Raw genomic sequence first — 18,954 nt, forward strand, 5'->3', positions numbered from 1 at the left:
AGAGAGGACCAGATTAACGCTTCCTATCTAAAGATGTTCTTCTTCCTTCAGAGAACCTGAGATCAGACCCTTGCCAGATCACACTGACCACTGCCAGTCATTCAGAATATTTTGTGGGGTATCTGTAAGTTTTGTTTCTGGAGATGCACAGATGACAATACCAGAAATTATGGTCTGCTGTGCCGAGCAGTCACACAGAAAAGGCTAACTGCTACATCACTGTGAGTGCTGAGTGTTAAGAAGAGTTAGTTCCAAGATGATTTGGAGGAAAGAAGTTTCCTCAGTGTAAAAGAAGAGTGACTCATCTCCAGGAACAACACAATCTAAGAGTACAGAAAGGAAAGAAAGCTGCAACTAATGGACTTTGTGAGATATTTCTTGTTGGTCCAGTTATGTTCATGGAAGAAGTTTCTGTCCCTGTCACTCTGGCAGGATCACTGTCCCTTCAGCTCTGCCATCTGAGCATGTTCATCCTCTAACCCACTGAAGTAACAGCCTGAGCAGATGAACATAAGCAGTTTAAAGAGCAGTGTGTTATCCCACCTCATGTTGACTGGCATGGGCTAAGGAACAATTCATGGGGTGAATTACCTTGCCAAGAGTAGAGTCCAACCCAACCAGAACTTCATAAGCCTCAGAAAATCTACATGCTATTTCCCTGCTGAGCCAAGCCTGGCATCAAAACAGGAACTGTCCTGCTCCCAAGTTCCCAACAAGGATCCCTAGCAGCTGAAAAATGTTACAGCAACCACTGTGTCAGCACGCAAATATGTTCACGGCATTTCTGAAAGTATTGCAATGCTTATACCTATTTTTCCACTAATGAAAAGTGAGACACCTCAAAAACTGATTTTGCTGGTGCTCAAAGAATTAAAAAACAGGGAAGCAATGAAATCAGTGCAGTTTTTCTGTAACTTTAGCCATACTGTGGGAGATGAAGGAAGTCTGTTCCTCACAGAAACTACAAAAATGGTAACTGCTTCTCCTGACTCATCTCCTCTCCTCCCAGCTCATCTCCTCCCTGCGGACATTACAAAAAAGGCATCAGAATCATCAACCCAAACATCACTCTTGGGGTCCTTGCAAGTACCCTTCCTGACTCAACAGCTTGATGTGACTGCTGCTCAACACAGTAACTTTCACATAAGTAAAGCCTCAGAAGCAAGCACATTCCAGCTGGTCTTGTAAGCCTCAATGGTGAAATTTCATTCCTATCCACCTTTCCATTGCTATGATAACAAGTATTTTCTGAAAAAATGCCATTATCTAGCAGAGCTTGACTTTAACACATTTTTTTTTCCCGTGACTACAATTCAGAGTACGATCAGATGAGTGGACATGGCTTCTATTGCTCTGAAATACAGAAGACTCATTAGGCTGCTGATAAGTAAAGTCATCCTGGAAACATACTATGGGAACAGGCACCACAGGAGTAGCCTGGACACTAGGGAAAAGAGCACTTGTCCAACACACTTTGCTTCAGCAGAAGTCCTTCTACTTAGTTCCTACCATCCCATGCTGGAAAGCTGTGAGCAGCTAAGGTTTCCCCAGAACATTATCTGCCCTATAAATATCTTCAAACACATTCTCCTCAGATGTACATATCTTTCTGGTATCAAATTTTCCTATACTACCTTCCTTGATAATCTAAATGTATTGCAGGTGCTGTAGCAGAGAAAGATTTTTTCCCGAAACAAACTCTTAAATGTTCTAAAAATCAGGGCTGCCTCTTAGTTGAACTGTGAGGGTGATGTTGCTGGAGACCCTACCCAAATCCCTAAGAAAGGAGTAACATCTTGGGTACGAAGAAGCCAGGAACTACTGAATTCTATCTTCAATGCAGGTCTATGTAAATCACTGCAATCACTTGAAGGCTTCCTCATTTTGGAGGGTTTTGCTCAGATTCTGAGCATGCAAGCCAAACACTTTGTGTGTGTGATGGTTTCCTTTACAAGTGTCCCCACCAAACTCACTGGAGAGGTTACAGGAGACAATCGACTTCTCCACCAGCTCCCGGAAGACGATAAGGACTTTGGCTGGAACCAGATCACCTTCGATGTTCACATCCTCTTCATGCCACTGCTGAAGGCTTTTTGAGAACTGCTCCACCTCTAGCCACTGATGCAGTTCCTCAGGGTCCCGCACGGAGGAGAGGAGCTTGGTCCCATTCACAGTGTAATAGCGCCAGTGCCGTACCTGGCACTCCCTGTACCCGGACAGGCCACGCAGAGGAACTGTGATGAGAAACTGGCTGGGTGCTAAGACCTAGGAGAGTTCAGAGAGATTGAGAGAGGACACAAGGACAGATCCATGAGCTAAAGTAAGGAAAACAGGGTTGAGAAAGTAATATGTAGAACTGGGGGCTTTGAAAAGAAGGAAAAACCATGGTATGATGGGACCAATTCAACACAGCCAAGACCTGTCTAAGGGCTACCTTGGAGGCATGCAGACTAAAGGGAAATTGTCTTAGAAGGAGTCTGATGTGAAGCTCTTCAAAGACAAGAGCTCACTGGCCGATTTGCCACCACGCCTGCCATGGTTTCCCCCTTTGCTTGTTATTTTTAGCCTGCAATTGCATGAGATGTAATAACCAGCAGCTTCCAAGGTGCAGGAAGGCATGAGAGAGTATGTTCTGGGATCCAGCCAAGGGAAACCCAAATAGCGCTAGTTATTATCACAGAATTGTTACTTGAGATAAGCCTGGAGTCCGATACTAGTAATAACTATAACCTTTCTGATCTGTTTCGAAGTCCACTACAGACAGTAGCAAAATAAGGCTATGGCCCATTAATTTTACAAGTGTTTCACTCTGTTTGACTGGCCCTTAAAGGGACAGAGACACAAGGCAAGTGACATGCCTGAGCCTACTCAGGCAGTGGCACTCTCAGAAATAAGCCCAGCTCTTGGCCAGCTGTAATGTATGGAACTGCATCTCCTTTTGAGCATGACAAAAACAGTGTAAGGATAGAAGGAGCAACCAATGGACAAGGAAGCCTTAAACAGGCTTGTTTGCAAGCCAGTTAATTTGCCTCACTTGGGGAACAACCATTTTCCAATAAAAACCAGTTCTGAGACAGTGCTTGCAAGGAAAGAATAAGGTGACTCAAATACCACAAAACATCACACTGGCCCAGGGCATAGCCAGATATGTCCAGGTGCTACTTTGGAAGCATCTGGCAGTTGTGGCTCTAGAAGGGGTGTTCAAATTCCTTCAGATTTTTACCATGTTGGCTTAGGAGCTTTTCAAGGCCACTTACTACCAAGCCTAACTTACTCTGGCATAAGTAAGGTGAAGCTGCTGCATGAGCAGGATGTGAAGTGACTGCTGCTGCTGCGAGGTGGTTACACCCAGAGTGAATGAAACACTCTTGTCACTCTCCTGTGATAATCCAAAACACTCTGGTAGCCTTCCTCGTAGCTCAGCTGATTGAAAGTATTACCACAGAGGTGCCAGGGCCCCGAGGGCAGTAACAGGCTGCAGTGTCCCGAAGCAGCCTTTCTGGGACTTTTACGCACACCTTCTGCCCACAGGTCTGGGATGCCCCTTTTCAGGTCAGTCCTGGGCTATACCATAGGAGTGCTGGTCTCGAACTCTGTGACAGCTGTGCCTGTGCCTGGCCATAGACCTTGTTGTCCTAACTGCAGAATGCCTTCCCAGCCTGGCCTCAGACCTATCTGACCACTCTGGACTTGCCTGGAATCAATAGATCATGTCTGGCCCTGGTTACTGTTGAGGCTGATTCTGACCCCAGTGAGTGGGGGAGTGGCTTGACCTCAGACCTGACTTCTCAGTGGACTTGCCTGATGATCCAGACTCTTGGCTGACCCAGCTGCCCTCCCTGTGTCTGTCTCACTCAGGGACCATAGGGCAGGGGGGCTGCCTTGCTACGCTCACCTCCTGTCTCTCCCACATGGAGCAGCTGGTCTTCTCTGCTCCCTGGGAAGAGATTTGGAACACAAAAGATGGCCAGCAAGAAGCACAGAAATGGCAAACAAAACACCAGGAAGCTGCTCTTTTGTCAAATATAAACCATAAAGGCAGGAGCATGCTGAAAGGATGACATTGCAGATCAAGCTGACCTGCATACACCAGGTTTGGTGGGGCTGAGAAATCCTGTGAGCAGCTCAGAAACAGAGTACTGGGCTCCATAAGGAAAAAATACAATGGCTGTCATGCAGTTATGGCTCCTCTCACTGCCTCAGCCACATTTGCAGGTAAACAACCATTCCCACCCATACCAAAATGCTGTCTTGTATGCACTGGCACCCAACAGACTGCAAAGGGAAGAGCTGAAGGTGTTATGTGAGTGCCTGCAAATCCAAGCCACAAGGGTCCTCCTCCTGGGGCTTACCAGAAAACAACAGGATACACAAGGCTGGGAATAGCACTGTAAAGCTGGGCAGTTGGTGCCTTCTTGCCCTAAACAAATCCCAGTCCCACACCTATGCTCTGTCACACGATGGTCTCACATGCTAAGTGCAGACCATGGGCCCCAGCAAGTCACAGGCTTGAGCAAGAGCCTCCAGTTCTGGGGGTATAAATTACGGCCGATTCTGCTGTATTAAAATCCTGTCTAAAGTATCCTGGGCAAATTAAATACAACCTCATTATTGTGAACCTGGCCAGGCTGTTCCAGGGAGGCAGAAATATTAGGTTAGAAAGAAAATAATTGTGCTTTGAGAAAAAAAAAGCAAGTCTCTTGTGCAGAGGATGAAATAGTCATGGAAGGATCAGTTTGGTGGGTGAAGTTGTCTGGAGAAGATGGTGGGTGAGGAGGAAGCAAGCGCAGGGATTGTCAGGCACCAGGTGGCAGGAGGGCTTTGTACCTGGATGGATGGGTGGAATGGGCGCTTCCTCCGAAGCATAGCTGACCACTTGGCCAGTAAAGCTGGCTGATCCTGAGAGAAGCAGAAAGGAAAACAAGAAGTACGCAGAACAGAGAGAAAGCATGTGCTAGGTCATTCATTCATTCATTCATTCATTCACAGAGCAAAGCTGCAAGCTTCCTTGGATACTTGGAGTTTGTTAAAGGAAAATCCCCTCCTTGCCCTCACCTTGATTAAACACTTGGCAATGCCATTGGGCAGTACAGTACCAGTGATTAGTCTGGACCTCTTCATTATAACTTTACTGCAGCCTCCACAGCTCTTGCATCAGCCCTGCACAGTTGACAGCTCCAAAAATGGTAGGCCACAACAAAAACAAACACTTAAAACTTTTAAAAATTAAATAATCTGATTTGTTCATCTGAATTTTAATTCAAGTTTTTTATCAAAGCGTGACTTTTTGTTACGTGGGTTACAGGAAAACATTGAATACCTAAAGACTTTTCTTAACTATTCTCCACTCAGCCCTTCATATTTAGAAAGGAGCTTGAGGCTTCTCAACAAATCTGGATCTCTCACCATGGTAAATTAATTCCTTTTAACCGGAAGCTGAAAGTTCTGAAAAATTACTGTAGATTTAACTGACAGAAAAAAAGATTTTGCAAAATTAAACACATTGAATACATTCACTTCCCCTTGACACAAGTCTACTCTATGTTGAATTATGTCAGCAGTGATATTAAAGTTTCCAGTTTTTGAAAGCAGACAGCCCAAACCAAAATAATTTCTCATCAACTCATTCTTTGATGCCCCATACATACAGGACAATTAGTCCTCCTAGTGTTACTTCCACAGATTTATAACACTGGGTTCTGTTAAGCATGAACAACAAATCTGCCACTTTTAAGGAAATGTACTTTGAGGATTTCTTTCAAGCAGAATTTGTTCATATCAGCCTACTGTAACTCCAAGTCACTGCTCATAATAGATTGCCTTGGTGGTTTTGTTCTGCTTTGCTTTCCAGAGCAACAATTTTACCCTGACCCTGGTCCTGTCAGACTTCATTAGCCAAGCAGGTTTGTTCCAGCACAAGAGGTGGCTGGCAGACTGGCTCTAAGGAAAACATGGACCAGGATGTGGCACTGTTTTATGTCACTGTGGCCATACTTATTGGCAAGACCACATGCTCTGGGATACACAAAATTCCAGACAAGCTATGAATCTGAATGTTCCCAGGACAATAGCCACATTTCAGACTGGGTGATTATATTTTGCCTCCACATCCATACCCCTCCAGCAGCTTGATACAAAGACTTCTTCCCTTTCAGTCCTAGAGAGCTGCAAAAGGTGCCTCATGCTTTTACATATTTGCTGTGTTTTGATCTGTAACTGGCTGTGGTTTAGTATAATGGTTGACATTAGAGTATTTAAACTAGTGCAGATGAAAAAGATTGTTTTCATCTGAAGCTGCCATTGCTGTGATTGTTTCTTGTGTCTTTACACACTAGCTACTTTTGTGTTATGGAGTCACAAGAATTAAGCAGCCTTCTGTCACAGCTGGGACAGGACATGATTATTTTCATGTTTGAAGGTCTAAAATGGGGAGGCATTTCACTTCTCCCACAATTCTGATCCATGATGAAGAAAAAACAAATTTTTCCTGAAGGAGCTTTCTAATGTTCATAGCAGAAGAAAGACGTTAGATTTTCTTTTTTTTTTTTAGTGAGTTGACTGCTTTTCCACCTGTGAAAAATATGAGTCATAGCTCATGAAGGCATGAGCATTTTTTCTTATGTTACTGCTGCATAAGTTTTTCTTTCTGTCTCCCAAAGAGCTTTGGCTTCTGCTTGCAGATTGACAGCTCTGGCTATAGATGCTCTTCGTAAACAGAGCAGCTGTAAAGAGAGGCTCTGCCTGATTTATCCATCTCTCTTCGATGCTCCTCTGGCTGTGAGATGTCCACGAGTAAGTGCCAATGACCCAGTCACTAGAACTCCACAGTGAAGTGTCAGCACATTGTCTGCGGTGTATTGGGCGAGGTACCTGCCCATACAAACACTTACATAATGGAGAAATCACTTACTGGTTGCCTACAGGCTGCCAGAGAGTACATTAGAGCTCTTGTCCATACCTTAATGTTCTCATTGTGAATGCCAGAGTTGGAGATAGCCTGGAATCTCACAGCCTTGTAGCTGATTTCGGTGGTCAGCTGCTGGATGATTTTCTGCACCTCCTCCACTGCTTTGGAAACCAGGTAATGTCGCTGTTCCACCTGTCAGTTCCAGGAAAGACACTTCATGTTACAGGTAATTGCAGTCTTTGTCTCCAGTGAGAAGCAGACAAATCAGCTTAAAGCATCCTGAAACATTTGTGCCTGTGCTGCACTGGGAATAAAAATTGTTCCCTGTGTGTTGCAACCAATTTACCATGAGACAGAGCTGTGAACACCAAAGGGTCAATATTCAAACTACTGAGCATTAATTGGTATTTCCATGCCAACACCACTGGATGGAAGGAAAAGGGTTCATTACATGGATAAATGTGTTATCAACTACAGCTACAGTCTCAATTCTTTATCCATTTGATGCAGAATACCAGCTACTCCCCTGCATACAGTAGCCATTATCAAAGCCAGGATATGTTTCATTCCAAGAACTGACAGGACATCAAGAGTTACAGATCTGTTCATCAGTCAGGTGGTAGATGATGTGACATCATTTAGATGCCTGCCTTATACACTGAAAGTATCCACACCATCTTTATGGCTGAAGTACAGATGAGAGTCTACTCCTAGACAGTGAGAAAGCATCTTTCCAAAGCTGGTCTCGTTGGGAACTAGGTGTTTGTGTGGCTTAAAGGATAGTTCTTCAATTCAAGTAGTAGTAGCATAATTACTTAATGAAAATTATTTCAGTGAAATGTCTGAGTCTTGGAAGGACTGAGGTGAGGGGTGGACAACTCAGAAGAATATAAAATGGACCTTAACCTTCATTTATGACTAAAAATGAAGGGGGCATAAGGAGATGGTCACAATCTGAACAAGGAGATTCAACAGGAGGAGCATGAAGGAACCATGTTAGTAAGGGACATTTAATATTTCCCAAATATCCTTACACACTTACCAAAGTGAGGAGATTCAGCTACTGTTAATGAAGTTCATTAACATATTTGTCATTACTTATACAACCAGAATTACTTATGTGGAGTGAAATATTAAGACTGTTTACTGTTCTTTTTTGGATCCTATGCTTCATCTCATTTGCTTGCAGCTTTTGCTTTCTTATTGATTTTTCTTTTTCCTCACCATATTCTACTAAATCTTATTGCTTGAAGGCAAGAAAAAAAAATCAGAAACAGAGATCATCACATGGCTAAAGTGAATGATAAAGCATAATTGCCACAGTCAAACATAATTGTTACAGTCTTTTGTTATTATCGAAGACCAAAAGGAAGCAAAAGCATAATTTAAAAATTCCGTACTGTGAAGGTGGTGAGTCACTGGCACAGGTTGCCCAGAGAAGCTGTGGATGCCCCATTCCTGGAAGAGTTCAAGGCCAGGCTGGATGGGGCTTGGTCTAGTGGAAGGTGTCACTGTCCACAGCAGGGAGATTGCACTATATGATCTTTAAAGGTGCCTTCCAACTCAAACCAGCCTATGACTTTCTAAAATTCCTATGTCCTGTTTACTCAGCATCTTCTTCAGCATCTAAACAACTCTCTTTTCTCTTAAAAAATATCATTGACAAGAACTTCTTTATAAGTCCTTCTGGACACCTTTATTATGTCAAATGTTCAACCATCAGCCAAAAACACTCAAGTGTGTTGAAATGTGTCCCCAGGCCCTGGCAGGGACAAATAGATTCACTTCTTCACAACAAGGGACCATTCAATTGACTAAAGTGGACTAGTGCTTGCCTCACATCCATTAACCAATGAACAGCAATTGCCTAATACTGAACATGAAGATCAGCAGAGTTTGAATACCTGCCTCCCTCAGACAACAAAGTTAACAGTACTTTTACTAAGGCTGAATAACTTTTGGAAGTGGGAAATACATCAGATTAGCAGCACCACATTCCCTTCACTGGGCTCTCATCCACCTTTGACATCTTGTTTTTTGGCTATCTTAACACCACATAGTCCTTTATGTTTATGTAATACCCTTTAATTTCCCTGGTAAGTCACCCTCCTCCTCATTCCAATTCATCCTTTTCTCTAAGAACAGTTTTAGCTAGCTTACATGTACTTAAAATAAAAAATAAATCAGCACTGAAAGATTTTAGCCCATATTCATTTTCACCTCCTCAGCTTTCATTTACGGCACTTCTCCATCTGTATCTATAGCTAGTTTCTCCACCTTATTTTTGTTCATCCAGAACAACTCCTTAGAACAGTCCAATAAGCTTGTCTTGCTCAACAAGATACCTAATGGTTTCTCCAGCAAGCGAATGGTGAGTGGCAGAGAAAGTTGTCCATCTCTAAGAGCTTTTAGACAAAAAAAAAGACTTTTTTTTACTGAAAAGTGTAGAAAGTATACAATCTCACAGTAGGTCATCTCAAATGGAGACCTACAGTGCCCTCTGTATGCACTGCTCATGCTCTGTTCTCTCTAAGGAGCACCTGCTGGAAACATTTTTTGCTACCTCCAGTATCCTGGGAGAGGCCATCCAATCCAGCCTGGCCTCATTTAATTCTGCCTTCATCACCTATTGGCTAGGCTACAGCAGTCGTCATGAATTCTTTATAAGAGTACACACTCAAAAAACCAATTGAGGGAGTACCACTAATTAAAAAAAAAATGCCCTATGGTATATTACCGTGTCCCTCAGCCGTAGGGAGGAGAAGATCCAGCAGGCAGGAATTGTGCAGCAACATTGATTTATTTAATTATTTTACAAACTCTTTTATAGACTTTTTTCTTCATAGTCTAATTGGACAAAGGATCAGCCACCCCTTGGGTGGCTTGGCTAAAATCCTAAAACACCCACTGTCAAAATATTTTTCTACTATATCATAAACAAGACTTTTCAAGGCTGCAGGTGTTTGGTTGTTTACATAACTCTGCTACCTCTTCTGTGAGAGAGAAAAGTCTCTCATGGGCTTAGAAAATAGCAAGAAAATCCTTGCTAGCAGCATTTTTGTATCCACATACCACTAAACACCTCTTTCGATGTAAAGTCCTCATCACTGGAGCAGGGATAGAAGAACAACGGGCATGTGATTGACAGAGGGTGCTCACTATAATTAGCTAACCATAATTAGCTCCCTAATCATGCTGTTGGAAAATACAACCTTCCTACAGAAGGGAGGGCAAAAAATCAGAAAACAGATCATAATTCTGAAGAGCCAAGACATTTATCTCAGATGCCTCTAGCACCAGCACAGACACAGTGGGAGAAGAGACATCATAAGGTCTTTGCTGGACAGTCACTTCTATGATTTACTGGCATTCCCCTTAACAGGTCTTAACTTGGAGAATCAAGCCAAAACAAATGCACAAACCCTGAACAACAAAGTAAACTAAGGTTTTATTAAGGAGGAAAGAAGTAGGATTGGGATTTATTAGGAACTGTTAAGAATATTTGGGTTTTCTCTTATTTACCCAGCCACATCCGCTCCATATGCATTTGAATTTTTCCTTTGATGAGTGGCTTAAGGATGAAATCTCTGGTATTATAGAGATTCATTGCACCAGGTGATTGACCTATTTCCAAAAACAGGCAGCATTTGACAAGCTGAACTGCTTGAAGGTTAGGCAGCCTCACTTGGACAAGAGACTCAGGAGCAGGCAGAAACTAGGAATCCACCAGAGCTGGAGAGCTGCTAGAAAACAGCCTTTCAGTATAACCTAAAATATTGGCAACTATAAGCCTCACTTAACTACACTCTGCTTCTGTTCCTTGTACTTATGGCTGTCATATGAGCATCTTCCTGTGCATGGCTTCCCTCTGTTCCCTCCTTTGTAGCTCTGCTTTTTAAATCTTCAGAGAAGCATTCGCTGTTATAGCTCACTGAACAGATTCTCATGGAATAATTTTCCTGTGCACAACACTGCACGGCTGAAGAAGGTGTATTTCTGTGAGAACTTTCATACTTGTCACCAAAACATTTCCATAGAGAAAACAAACCTTTCTGACCAGCCCCTTCATTGTACTAGAATATGTAATCCTTTACGTAAAGCCTTAAACTTTTCCATTTTGAAACTATTTGTCACTTTGGTATCTTGCATTTTGTTGGGGAAAGCAGACTATAAAACAGGATTTAGCTAAGTACTGCCATGAAACATGTCAGCGTTAAAAAATGTTATGGCTCACTTAGAGGTTTTATTAAACAGTATTGTTTCACAGAGGATTTTATTCTGGTTTATTTCATTTCATAATGGGGGAAAAATTGAGTGCTGGAGTATCTCATAAAAGAGAAAATGTGATTCCAGTTTGCATGTGCTAATGAGACATGTTATTTTAATCACGGTATATAGAGGAGTATCCTAAGCTGAGGTGGCAGACTGATGACTGAATTCTAACAATATCTGTCTGTCTTTGCAGTTCCTACATGAATCTTTCTTAGAGGCAATGCCTGGTGTTGGTCTTGCTTCGGTCAAGCCAAGACCACCAAACAGGGAGAGAGGCAAGGACCTTTCCTTAGATTTAAACGCTGGCAATTACAGCTAGTCTCACATCTGAAATTCCAGATCAGGAACAAAAATTCAGGACACCAAGAAGAAGAGGACAAGAACCTTGAAAAATTAGGCTACCAGCTGATTAGATTTTGCAACGGAAACCTAGAAATCTCATTAGAAATACAGTTCTCATGAAACTTCACCCAATCTTGTCTCAAAAAGGAAGACAGCAGGCGAGCAACTAACTGTCAAATTTGGCACCCTTCAGAATCAACACCTAGTGTGGGAGACAGAAAATCTGGTCAGATAAAGTCTTACCTTGCTCTGGATGTAGATTTCTACATCTTCATCTGTGAATGGTTTCATGGCAAGATGGTCTTTGCTGCTCTTTAAAGTGTGAATTCACTCTTCACTTGTTCACCTGCCTCTGGAAGTAGAGGAACACTCAGAGAAAGCTGCTCAGAACCTTCTTGCCCTGTGAAGCTCAGGTCACCTAATACCTCTGTGGATGAATAAGAGGAGAGAGAAGCAAGGAAGTATGTCTATTTTTAATAATTTTCTTCTTGCGGTCTGAGCTACAATGGTGACATCCAGCTGCTTTGGAAAACTAGCTCCAAATATTATTCTCCAAGTTCAATTGTTATTATTCATCTTATTACTTTAAAATGGTGGATCTTGCATGCAGGCGTACACAAAAATATCCCAGCTACTGCTCTGTCTCAGGGCAGATCTGAAAGTGCTTTTCAGATTGCAGTGCAGGTTCAGTACACTCATGCACAGCATTACTACTCTGCATGCATGCCACTGGTATGTTCCTGCCTCGCTAGACCTTCACTACACCCTTCCTTAAACGCTCTCAGTTATCCCTTGCTGACTTTAATCCACTCTCTTTCCATCTGAAAATGCATGGGTATTTTTACATTCAGATCATTTGCTGGGGTTGCAGTCTGCAGCCCCTGCTCCCCTCTCCTCCCCTCCTCTCCTTATATGTCCTCTCTCTCTCCGGCTGTATTGACAGTAAATATTGTGCAGCCTGTCCCCTCCCGTAGCTTGCTTCACTTTCTTTACAGTAAACAGACAGAAAGCTGCCTCTCGTTTTCTGCCAGCAGCTCAGCTAACAACCCCATATGGATGATTCAGAGGCAAAAACAATTGATCAGGCTTCATTGATCCAGTGAGGCTTGGTGGTGTTTAGAAAGAAGGGTACATCAGCACATGGAAGGGAGTGACAGAGTATAGAGATGAGATCCCATGCTGCTAAGCATTCCTTATTAAGGAAGGCACACTCCACTTCTGAGTAAAATCAGTTTCCCCCTTGAAAATGAACTTTCACATCCCTTGACTGATTTATTGCCTCTGCAGCAGCTGGCAAAAGACAGCACTTGGGTGGGCACTAGATGCTACCTCAGGACAGGCACTGCTGTTGCTAGTTATCCTTCATGATGTCCTTCATTAACAAATACTAAGTACATTAATTTAAGTAATTAATTGGAGCACCAATACCTGCAGGACATCTGCTTCCCCAGCACCTACAAAGCAAACCTTTCTCTGCCAGACATCTGCCATTGTCTTTTTGCTGAGGGACTTGAGGACTCCTTCACAAAGACATGCAGGCATTTACTTCCCAAACCAGCTTCCATGAGAGTTGGGCACTAAAAAGATTTTCTTGGTTCCCCAGTGTTTAGAGACTCATACCACATTCTTGCCCACTTCAAGACTTACTGGCTGTCTTTCCCCTGAGAGGCCAGCAGTTTATGTGAGCTCTGCTAGGGAAGCCAGATAAAAGGCAGGGTCTGAAAGAAGTCGAGTGGAACAATAGGTTGAGAAGGACTTATTAGGAGCAGGTTGGATGGGATCATACCCAAGCAGGGCGTACAAAGGAGGAGAATTAAGCCTTTTAAATGGTCAGATTCCATTAAAAGCATGCCCCTAAAACATTAACTCCCTTGTGCCCCCTCAGACAGCCAGTTGCACAGACAGCAGACAACTTCCCTAACGCTCTTGACACCATCACACATTACTTTAATACCCAGAACATCTCAGACATGTATTATGAAGCAAGGAGACATTAAGGGTCTTTCTTGCACTTATAAGGTCTCTCCTCACGACAGTTGTCCAGAGACATGGTACTGGGAGAGAAATGAAGTAGTTTTGGTCATTTTTCTTTTATATAATAACATACCTTATGTTTATAATACTTACTATTATAATCCATCATTTCCATCCTGTAAGTAGCACATATTACACTACTTATAGGATGGGAAGAGTGCTATTTGGCTGACAGAAAATACTACAACTGATAAAGGCCCTTATACCACCAGCAAAATACAGATTAGAGTGGTAAGGGAGGCAGCAGCCAGTCATGACCTCACTGAGGAAAACAGACATCACAAGAACTTGGGTTTGTCACATGAGGACCAGATAGCACAGAACACAGCAGAAAAGTAGCAGCAGATGGCCATGTGTGAGGAGGGAATATTACTTGGGAAAAACCTGCATCAGAGGGAAAGAGAAAAGACAAAGGAGAGTGCAGAAATCCAAACATCTGCATAGATAAAAGAGGACGTAGACACACAGTGGGAAGAATCCAGGCTTCTCCAGTGAGGCCTACTGAGCTGATGTAGTGTTACTGCAGTGAAACCTCCATCAGATTGGTCCCTCTCAGGAACCTTCTATCATGACAGTGCTTGTATAAAGTAAGACTAAGATGGAGAAGACCTGAGATGGATCCAATCTCTAAAGGCTGATAAACACAATTTCCTGAGAAAACATTTCCTCTGAGCCTACAACAACTTAATTCCCTGGGCACACCAGCAAGAGGGAGTGAAGAATGGCTATTTCTTCCTCACTCTAAGAAGCACAGAAGTAAAGAAGGAGGGTGTCAAGAGGATGAAGCCAGGCTCTTCTCAGTGGTTTCAAGCAACAGGACAAGAGACAATGGGTAGAAACTGATGCACAGGAAGTGCCACCTGAATGAGAAAGAACTTAAATGCAGGAGTGACCGAGCATGGGAACAGGTTGCCCAGAGAGGTTGTGGAGTCCCCCTCACTGGGAATATTCCAGAACTGTCTGGATGCAATCTGTGCAATGTGCTCTAGGAGGACCCTGCTTGAGCAGGGAGGTTGGAAAGATGACCCAACTGTGGTGTCTTGCAACCTGACCCATTGTTTTGTGAAAAGCTCAAAACAGCTTCATGGAGACAAAAAGCACTCAGCCGAAGCCATGCAACCATGTGAAGACAAAACCACAAAAGGTCTCTTCAGTTCTAGTTAGCTCACAATCCATCAGATATCATGGATGTGAGCACTGTTGAGAGCTTTTGAACTTTGCTGATTTGGCAAATTAAACTCTAAAGTATACTTGTTTCTAAGGAAATTCCCATTCACACTGATAATGCCTGTCTTTTAGACACCTCTGAATCCCTTTCTTTTCTATTGATTGTTAGAAGTGCCTTAAGCCCCCACTGGAGTCTGGGCATATTTCTGAGAGACAGTTTCTCCAGGCAGTTCTTGCTGAAGCACTGCAACCTTCCCTCCCTCTTTGGTGGTGTCCCTGAGGAGGTTTTCAGCATCAGTTACGTAATTAGCCAACCACAGACATCCAAATTCTGCTTGATTAGCATCCATTGATTTATCTGGTTTCTCTCAAGCATTTTCAAGCCACACTAATACTTCGGTCTTCTCAAGTCACAGTTCCCTGCCTGCTGATCTGCATACGGTCATCGGAAATGATTCAGCTATATTACATCCCCCCGTTAATATTATTTCAGTTCCCACTTCATAGTACCTTGTAACAGAGTTCACATCGTGGCTGATTTCCTTTGTACCTGCAGATACATTTACTCATCAGTACTCTTTGAAGAGAATTTAGAAATTTCCTAGTATCTGCAAAAACTCTGAATCTGTGATATATCATTTTCATTCATGCTGTTGGCAATATGCAGGACTGAATATGATTGTGGATCTGTGAAACCCTTGTAAAAGTATTCTGTGAATACATGCCTTGAATGGTATTAGATTGGCTCTTATATCTTCTGAAGATGCCAATTACTGATGCTTTCCATGCTTGCTTGGCTTTCCTTTCTTCACTCTTCAGTTTCACAGATATGACAAAGACATTGCAAACCTACAATCAAAAGTAATCTGAACTGTGAACTGCACAACAATAAAGAAATCACCAACATCTTATAAGTAAGAGCAGTAGTATTAACTGCACAGGATTGTCCAATATTGTGCCTTTTTCTGTTGGGGAACTATTTAGAAAAACTATTCATACGGAACAGTGAGCAAGTATTAAAAAGCCCCTACTAAATCACACAAATGAGTCAGTCCAATGTACCACTCGTGACTCACCGATGATCTGCAGTGGCAACAAATAAGCCCTGTTGAAAATGCTGCCTTCCAGATGAAATACAACTCTGAATTTCTAGTTGCTAATGATGACCCATCTCTTCTTGCTCTAATTACCAGAGGCATTAAGTCTGTTGCATTAGCTGAAGCATGTACTTGGGTCAAGACAGACTACTAAACCAAATGATCCCAACAGATTTAATAATCTCTGACAGTTCTCTTGCCTTCTTAAACTGCTGTCCCATTTCTCCCCATTAGTGGATTAAGTGACTGTACAAAATGAGTAATTGTAGCTTGAATCCCCTACAACATTTATGTGTGACAGTTGTTAGTACTGTTCAGCCTCCATTCAGAGGACAGTAGCATAACATAATCAGGCTTTTTGGGGGCAAAAGTTCTGGGAATTTATTTGGGTTTTTTTCCACTTTGTCTTTTAATAAGTTGATATGAGCAAAGGGGATACTTCAACGATAAAAGCCTGCGATGGACTAAAGGGAAAAGAAAGTGCTGCTAATTCACTGTGACAGCATCAAAATCACATATGGGTGCCAAATTGAAATGCTTCTCCACTCATTCCCTCCTGTTACCAATCAATACCTGGCAGGCTCAAAAATGCTCCGAATGCCTATGCTGCTCGTTCTCACTGCCACACATTCTCACATTAGCCTTGGGCCTGCACTTCATATCAAGCAAGTTAAAGGTTTATATCCTTTCCAAACTAAGCACAGCATTGGATCAGGTCCAGTGGTTTATAAAACCTGATATCCTTTTTTCATTCGTGGTCATACCAGACGTGTCAGAAAAAGGCAGATAGCTTTTGCTAGAAGTGAGTTCTCTTAACCTGGGAAGAGATTTGAAACCCAGAATTATTTACAAACTGAACCTTTTCATGCTGCAGTGTAGTATTTCCAAAGAAATTGATCACTCCAGGATCGCTGTCTGAGGATATGGGAAATTCTGAAAAATGCTGAGATTATAATGCTGCTACCCACCACTGACCAGCCTCAACTAGGAAATTTGTAAGAATCCAGTCCATTTTGTAGCTGCTGTTAAACATCAAGCCACTGGGCAGCAAACATAAATCATACAGCAGTGCTTCTAGTATTGCCAAGATCACTGAGACCCAGTCTGGTGATGTGTTCAGGGTCTGGAAATTTCCAAGTTTAAAATGGATAGCTCAGAGGATGGCAGGAGAGGCAGGAAGCTGGGAGCCCTGGCTGCATCAGCTCTGAGGCTTCCAGGAGAGTCTACTGAGATGTCGGGCAGGGAAATTGGCATTTTGAGTTCTGAATCCATGTACTGTCCTCTGAAAGTTGACTGAAATAGTCTAAGTTCAGTGCATCGTAATTTAAACATAAAATATTCTACTAGCCCATTTCCAGGCATTTCTAAGGATATTTTTCCTCTCCATGTTTTATCCATCACTAAACTACAACTACTGTTCTACTGTTTCAATCATGATGTCCAACCATCTTGAAAACCTACCTGCAGCCAACATCCACAAAAACAGGAGCCTTCCAGCACTTTTATTTATATGCCTAGGTAAACAGCCAGCATGCCAGAAAGGAAATACTCAATACCACCGATTTAAACACATGGTTAGAAAAACAGCATCTGGAAAAAATGTGTTTGGCAGAGCACAGTGCAACCGGGAAAACTTTTAGCAGTGGAAGTCTTTTCAGGTGAGAAAAAGCTGCCTCATTTTTGATCTCAGCATAGGTTTGCTGGTTATTTTCAGGTGTCAAGAAAAGGATTTTAAATCTAGAGGCACAGTAACTTTGGGACAGACAGACCAAGCCCAAGATTTAAAAGAGCCAGACCAAGAAGCATGCTTGCAACGATGTTCTGTCAACATGAATGGCTGAATGAGACTGGATGACTGCATTTCCAGGAGCTGGTATTTTTTTTTCATGACTGCTCTCCAGAGCACAATGTTAGCTCGTATTATTTTTACACTTTGCTGGTATGTCCAAATTGACCCGATTCAGAACTTACTGCTTGAGTCTATGGCAGTTTGAAGCAAATTGAGTAAATTACCAGTGCTAAGTGAGAATGGTCACTCCAATACAAACTCACTTGGGATAGAGAAGACTCAGACTGGCATCCCTGTTTATGTGCTTCATCCAGTCACTGACTAATAAAAATGTGCAAGAATTTACTGGAGCCAGAGCTTGAAACTAGGTCTCATCTATCACAGTTACGCACCCATAAGATCTATTGCTTTCTCTTGATCAAAATACAACTATTGCAGAACAAACAGGTCAGTGTCAGCAAGCAAACTGAGAAGGGTCTCCACACCCAAGAAAGCCTGGTCCCCAGGAGCTATTTCAGAGTGCTGGAAGAAATACTGGTGTGGGAGGAGAGTGAGATTAAAAAAAACAAAGCTAAACCAAACAAACCCAACAAACAAAACAACAAAATACCCCCAACAACAAAGCAAACATTCCCATCCCCTCCCACCCAAAACAAAAACCCACAAAAAGCCCCCAACAGAGTGAAGACAGCTGACAACCACATTCTGTCTGAACCACTCTAAAAGCAGATGTATCTTTGTATGATCTTGGTTAGCAGTATGGTCAATCTACTATAAAAGCTGTCTGACCTACAGCTTGCCACCCTATACACAAAGGTCAGAGATACCAAACTTCCTAGGTGATCCTTAGGATATGCCAACTTGGACACTGTGTTGTGTCCTGGGTCTACCATGGCATGGTGGAGAGGCTGGAAAGAAGCTGAAGAAGCAATCAGGATAAAGGAATATTTTGCCAATGTACCTGTAGAAGTGTCTAAAGAAAAGCAGGGGAAGGCCCAGACACCTGCATGCTCTGTGTGGGAAGAAGGGAGGGGAGGACAGTCACTGAGACTCAGCAATGCATGGGCCCAGAGTGAAACAATCGCCATGAGGGAACAATTACTATACAATAAGAGCACCAGCAGAAGTGAGAAAAAATTTGCTTTTTATTAATTGCATGATGTATGTACCACAAAGCAGAGCAAGATAATCAGCACACTAGTGAGAACAAGCCTTGACTGAGAAAGAATCTCTACAGAGGCTTCAGTCAAGTCTTTTCACAGAATTTCTAGGCAGATCAGATAATGACCGGCATAGCTACACACTCCAGCTTCAGTCACTGGAAAATGAGCTAACAGCCTCCAGTC

General features: G+C 42.6%; 2 protein-coding genes across 6 annotated transcripts in view; both read right to left on the reverse strand.

Annotated features, from left to right (window-relative positions):
* Positions 1 to 18,954, reverse strand: part of MAB21L3 (mab-21 like 3) — a 41,949-nt gene that overhangs the window by 12,488 nt on the left and 10,507 nt on the right. The window contains exons 2-5 of one of the 3 annotated variants that reach the window (XM_042031753.1): positions 11,765 to 11,948; positions 6,959 to 7,099; positions 4,828 to 4,899; positions 1,974 to 2,265 (exon numbers count right to left, since the gene is read on the reverse strand). In XM_042031753.1, coding sequence (XP_041887687.1) covers positions 1,974 to 2,265; positions 4,828 to 4,899; positions 6,959 to 7,099; positions 11,765 to 11,812 — 553 coding nt within the window. In that variant the 5' untranslated portion in view covers positions 11,813 to 11,948. The remainder of the gene's footprint in view (positions 1 to 1,973; positions 2,266 to 4,827; positions 4,900 to 6,958; positions 7,100 to 11,764; positions 11,949 to 18,954) is intronic. The other 2 variants (XM_042031754.1, XM_042031755.1) reach the window with 2 other exon arrangements.
* Positions 15,453 to 18,954, reverse strand: part of SLC22A15 (solute carrier family 22 member 15) — a 45,424-nt gene continuing 41,922 nt past the window's right edge. For all 3 annotated transcript variants that reach the window (XM_042031752.1, XM_042031747.1, XM_042031751.1), the window contains one exon: positions 15,453 to 15,571. In XM_042031752.1, the coding sequence (XP_041887686.1) occupies positions 15,544 to 15,571 (28 nt within the window). In that variant the 3' untranslated portion in view covers positions 15,453 to 15,543. The remainder of the gene's footprint in view (positions 15,572 to 18,954) is intronic.

This window comes from Corvus kubaryi, unplaced genomic scaffold, assembly GCF_017639235.1.
Source record: "Corvus kubaryi isolate FWS band 111438036 unplaced genomic scaffold, C.kubaryi_AGA036_p1.0 37341, whole genome shotgun sequence".
Classification (NCBI taxonomy): Eukaryota; Metazoa; Chordata; class Aves; order Passeriformes; family Corvidae; genus Corvus; species Corvus kubaryi.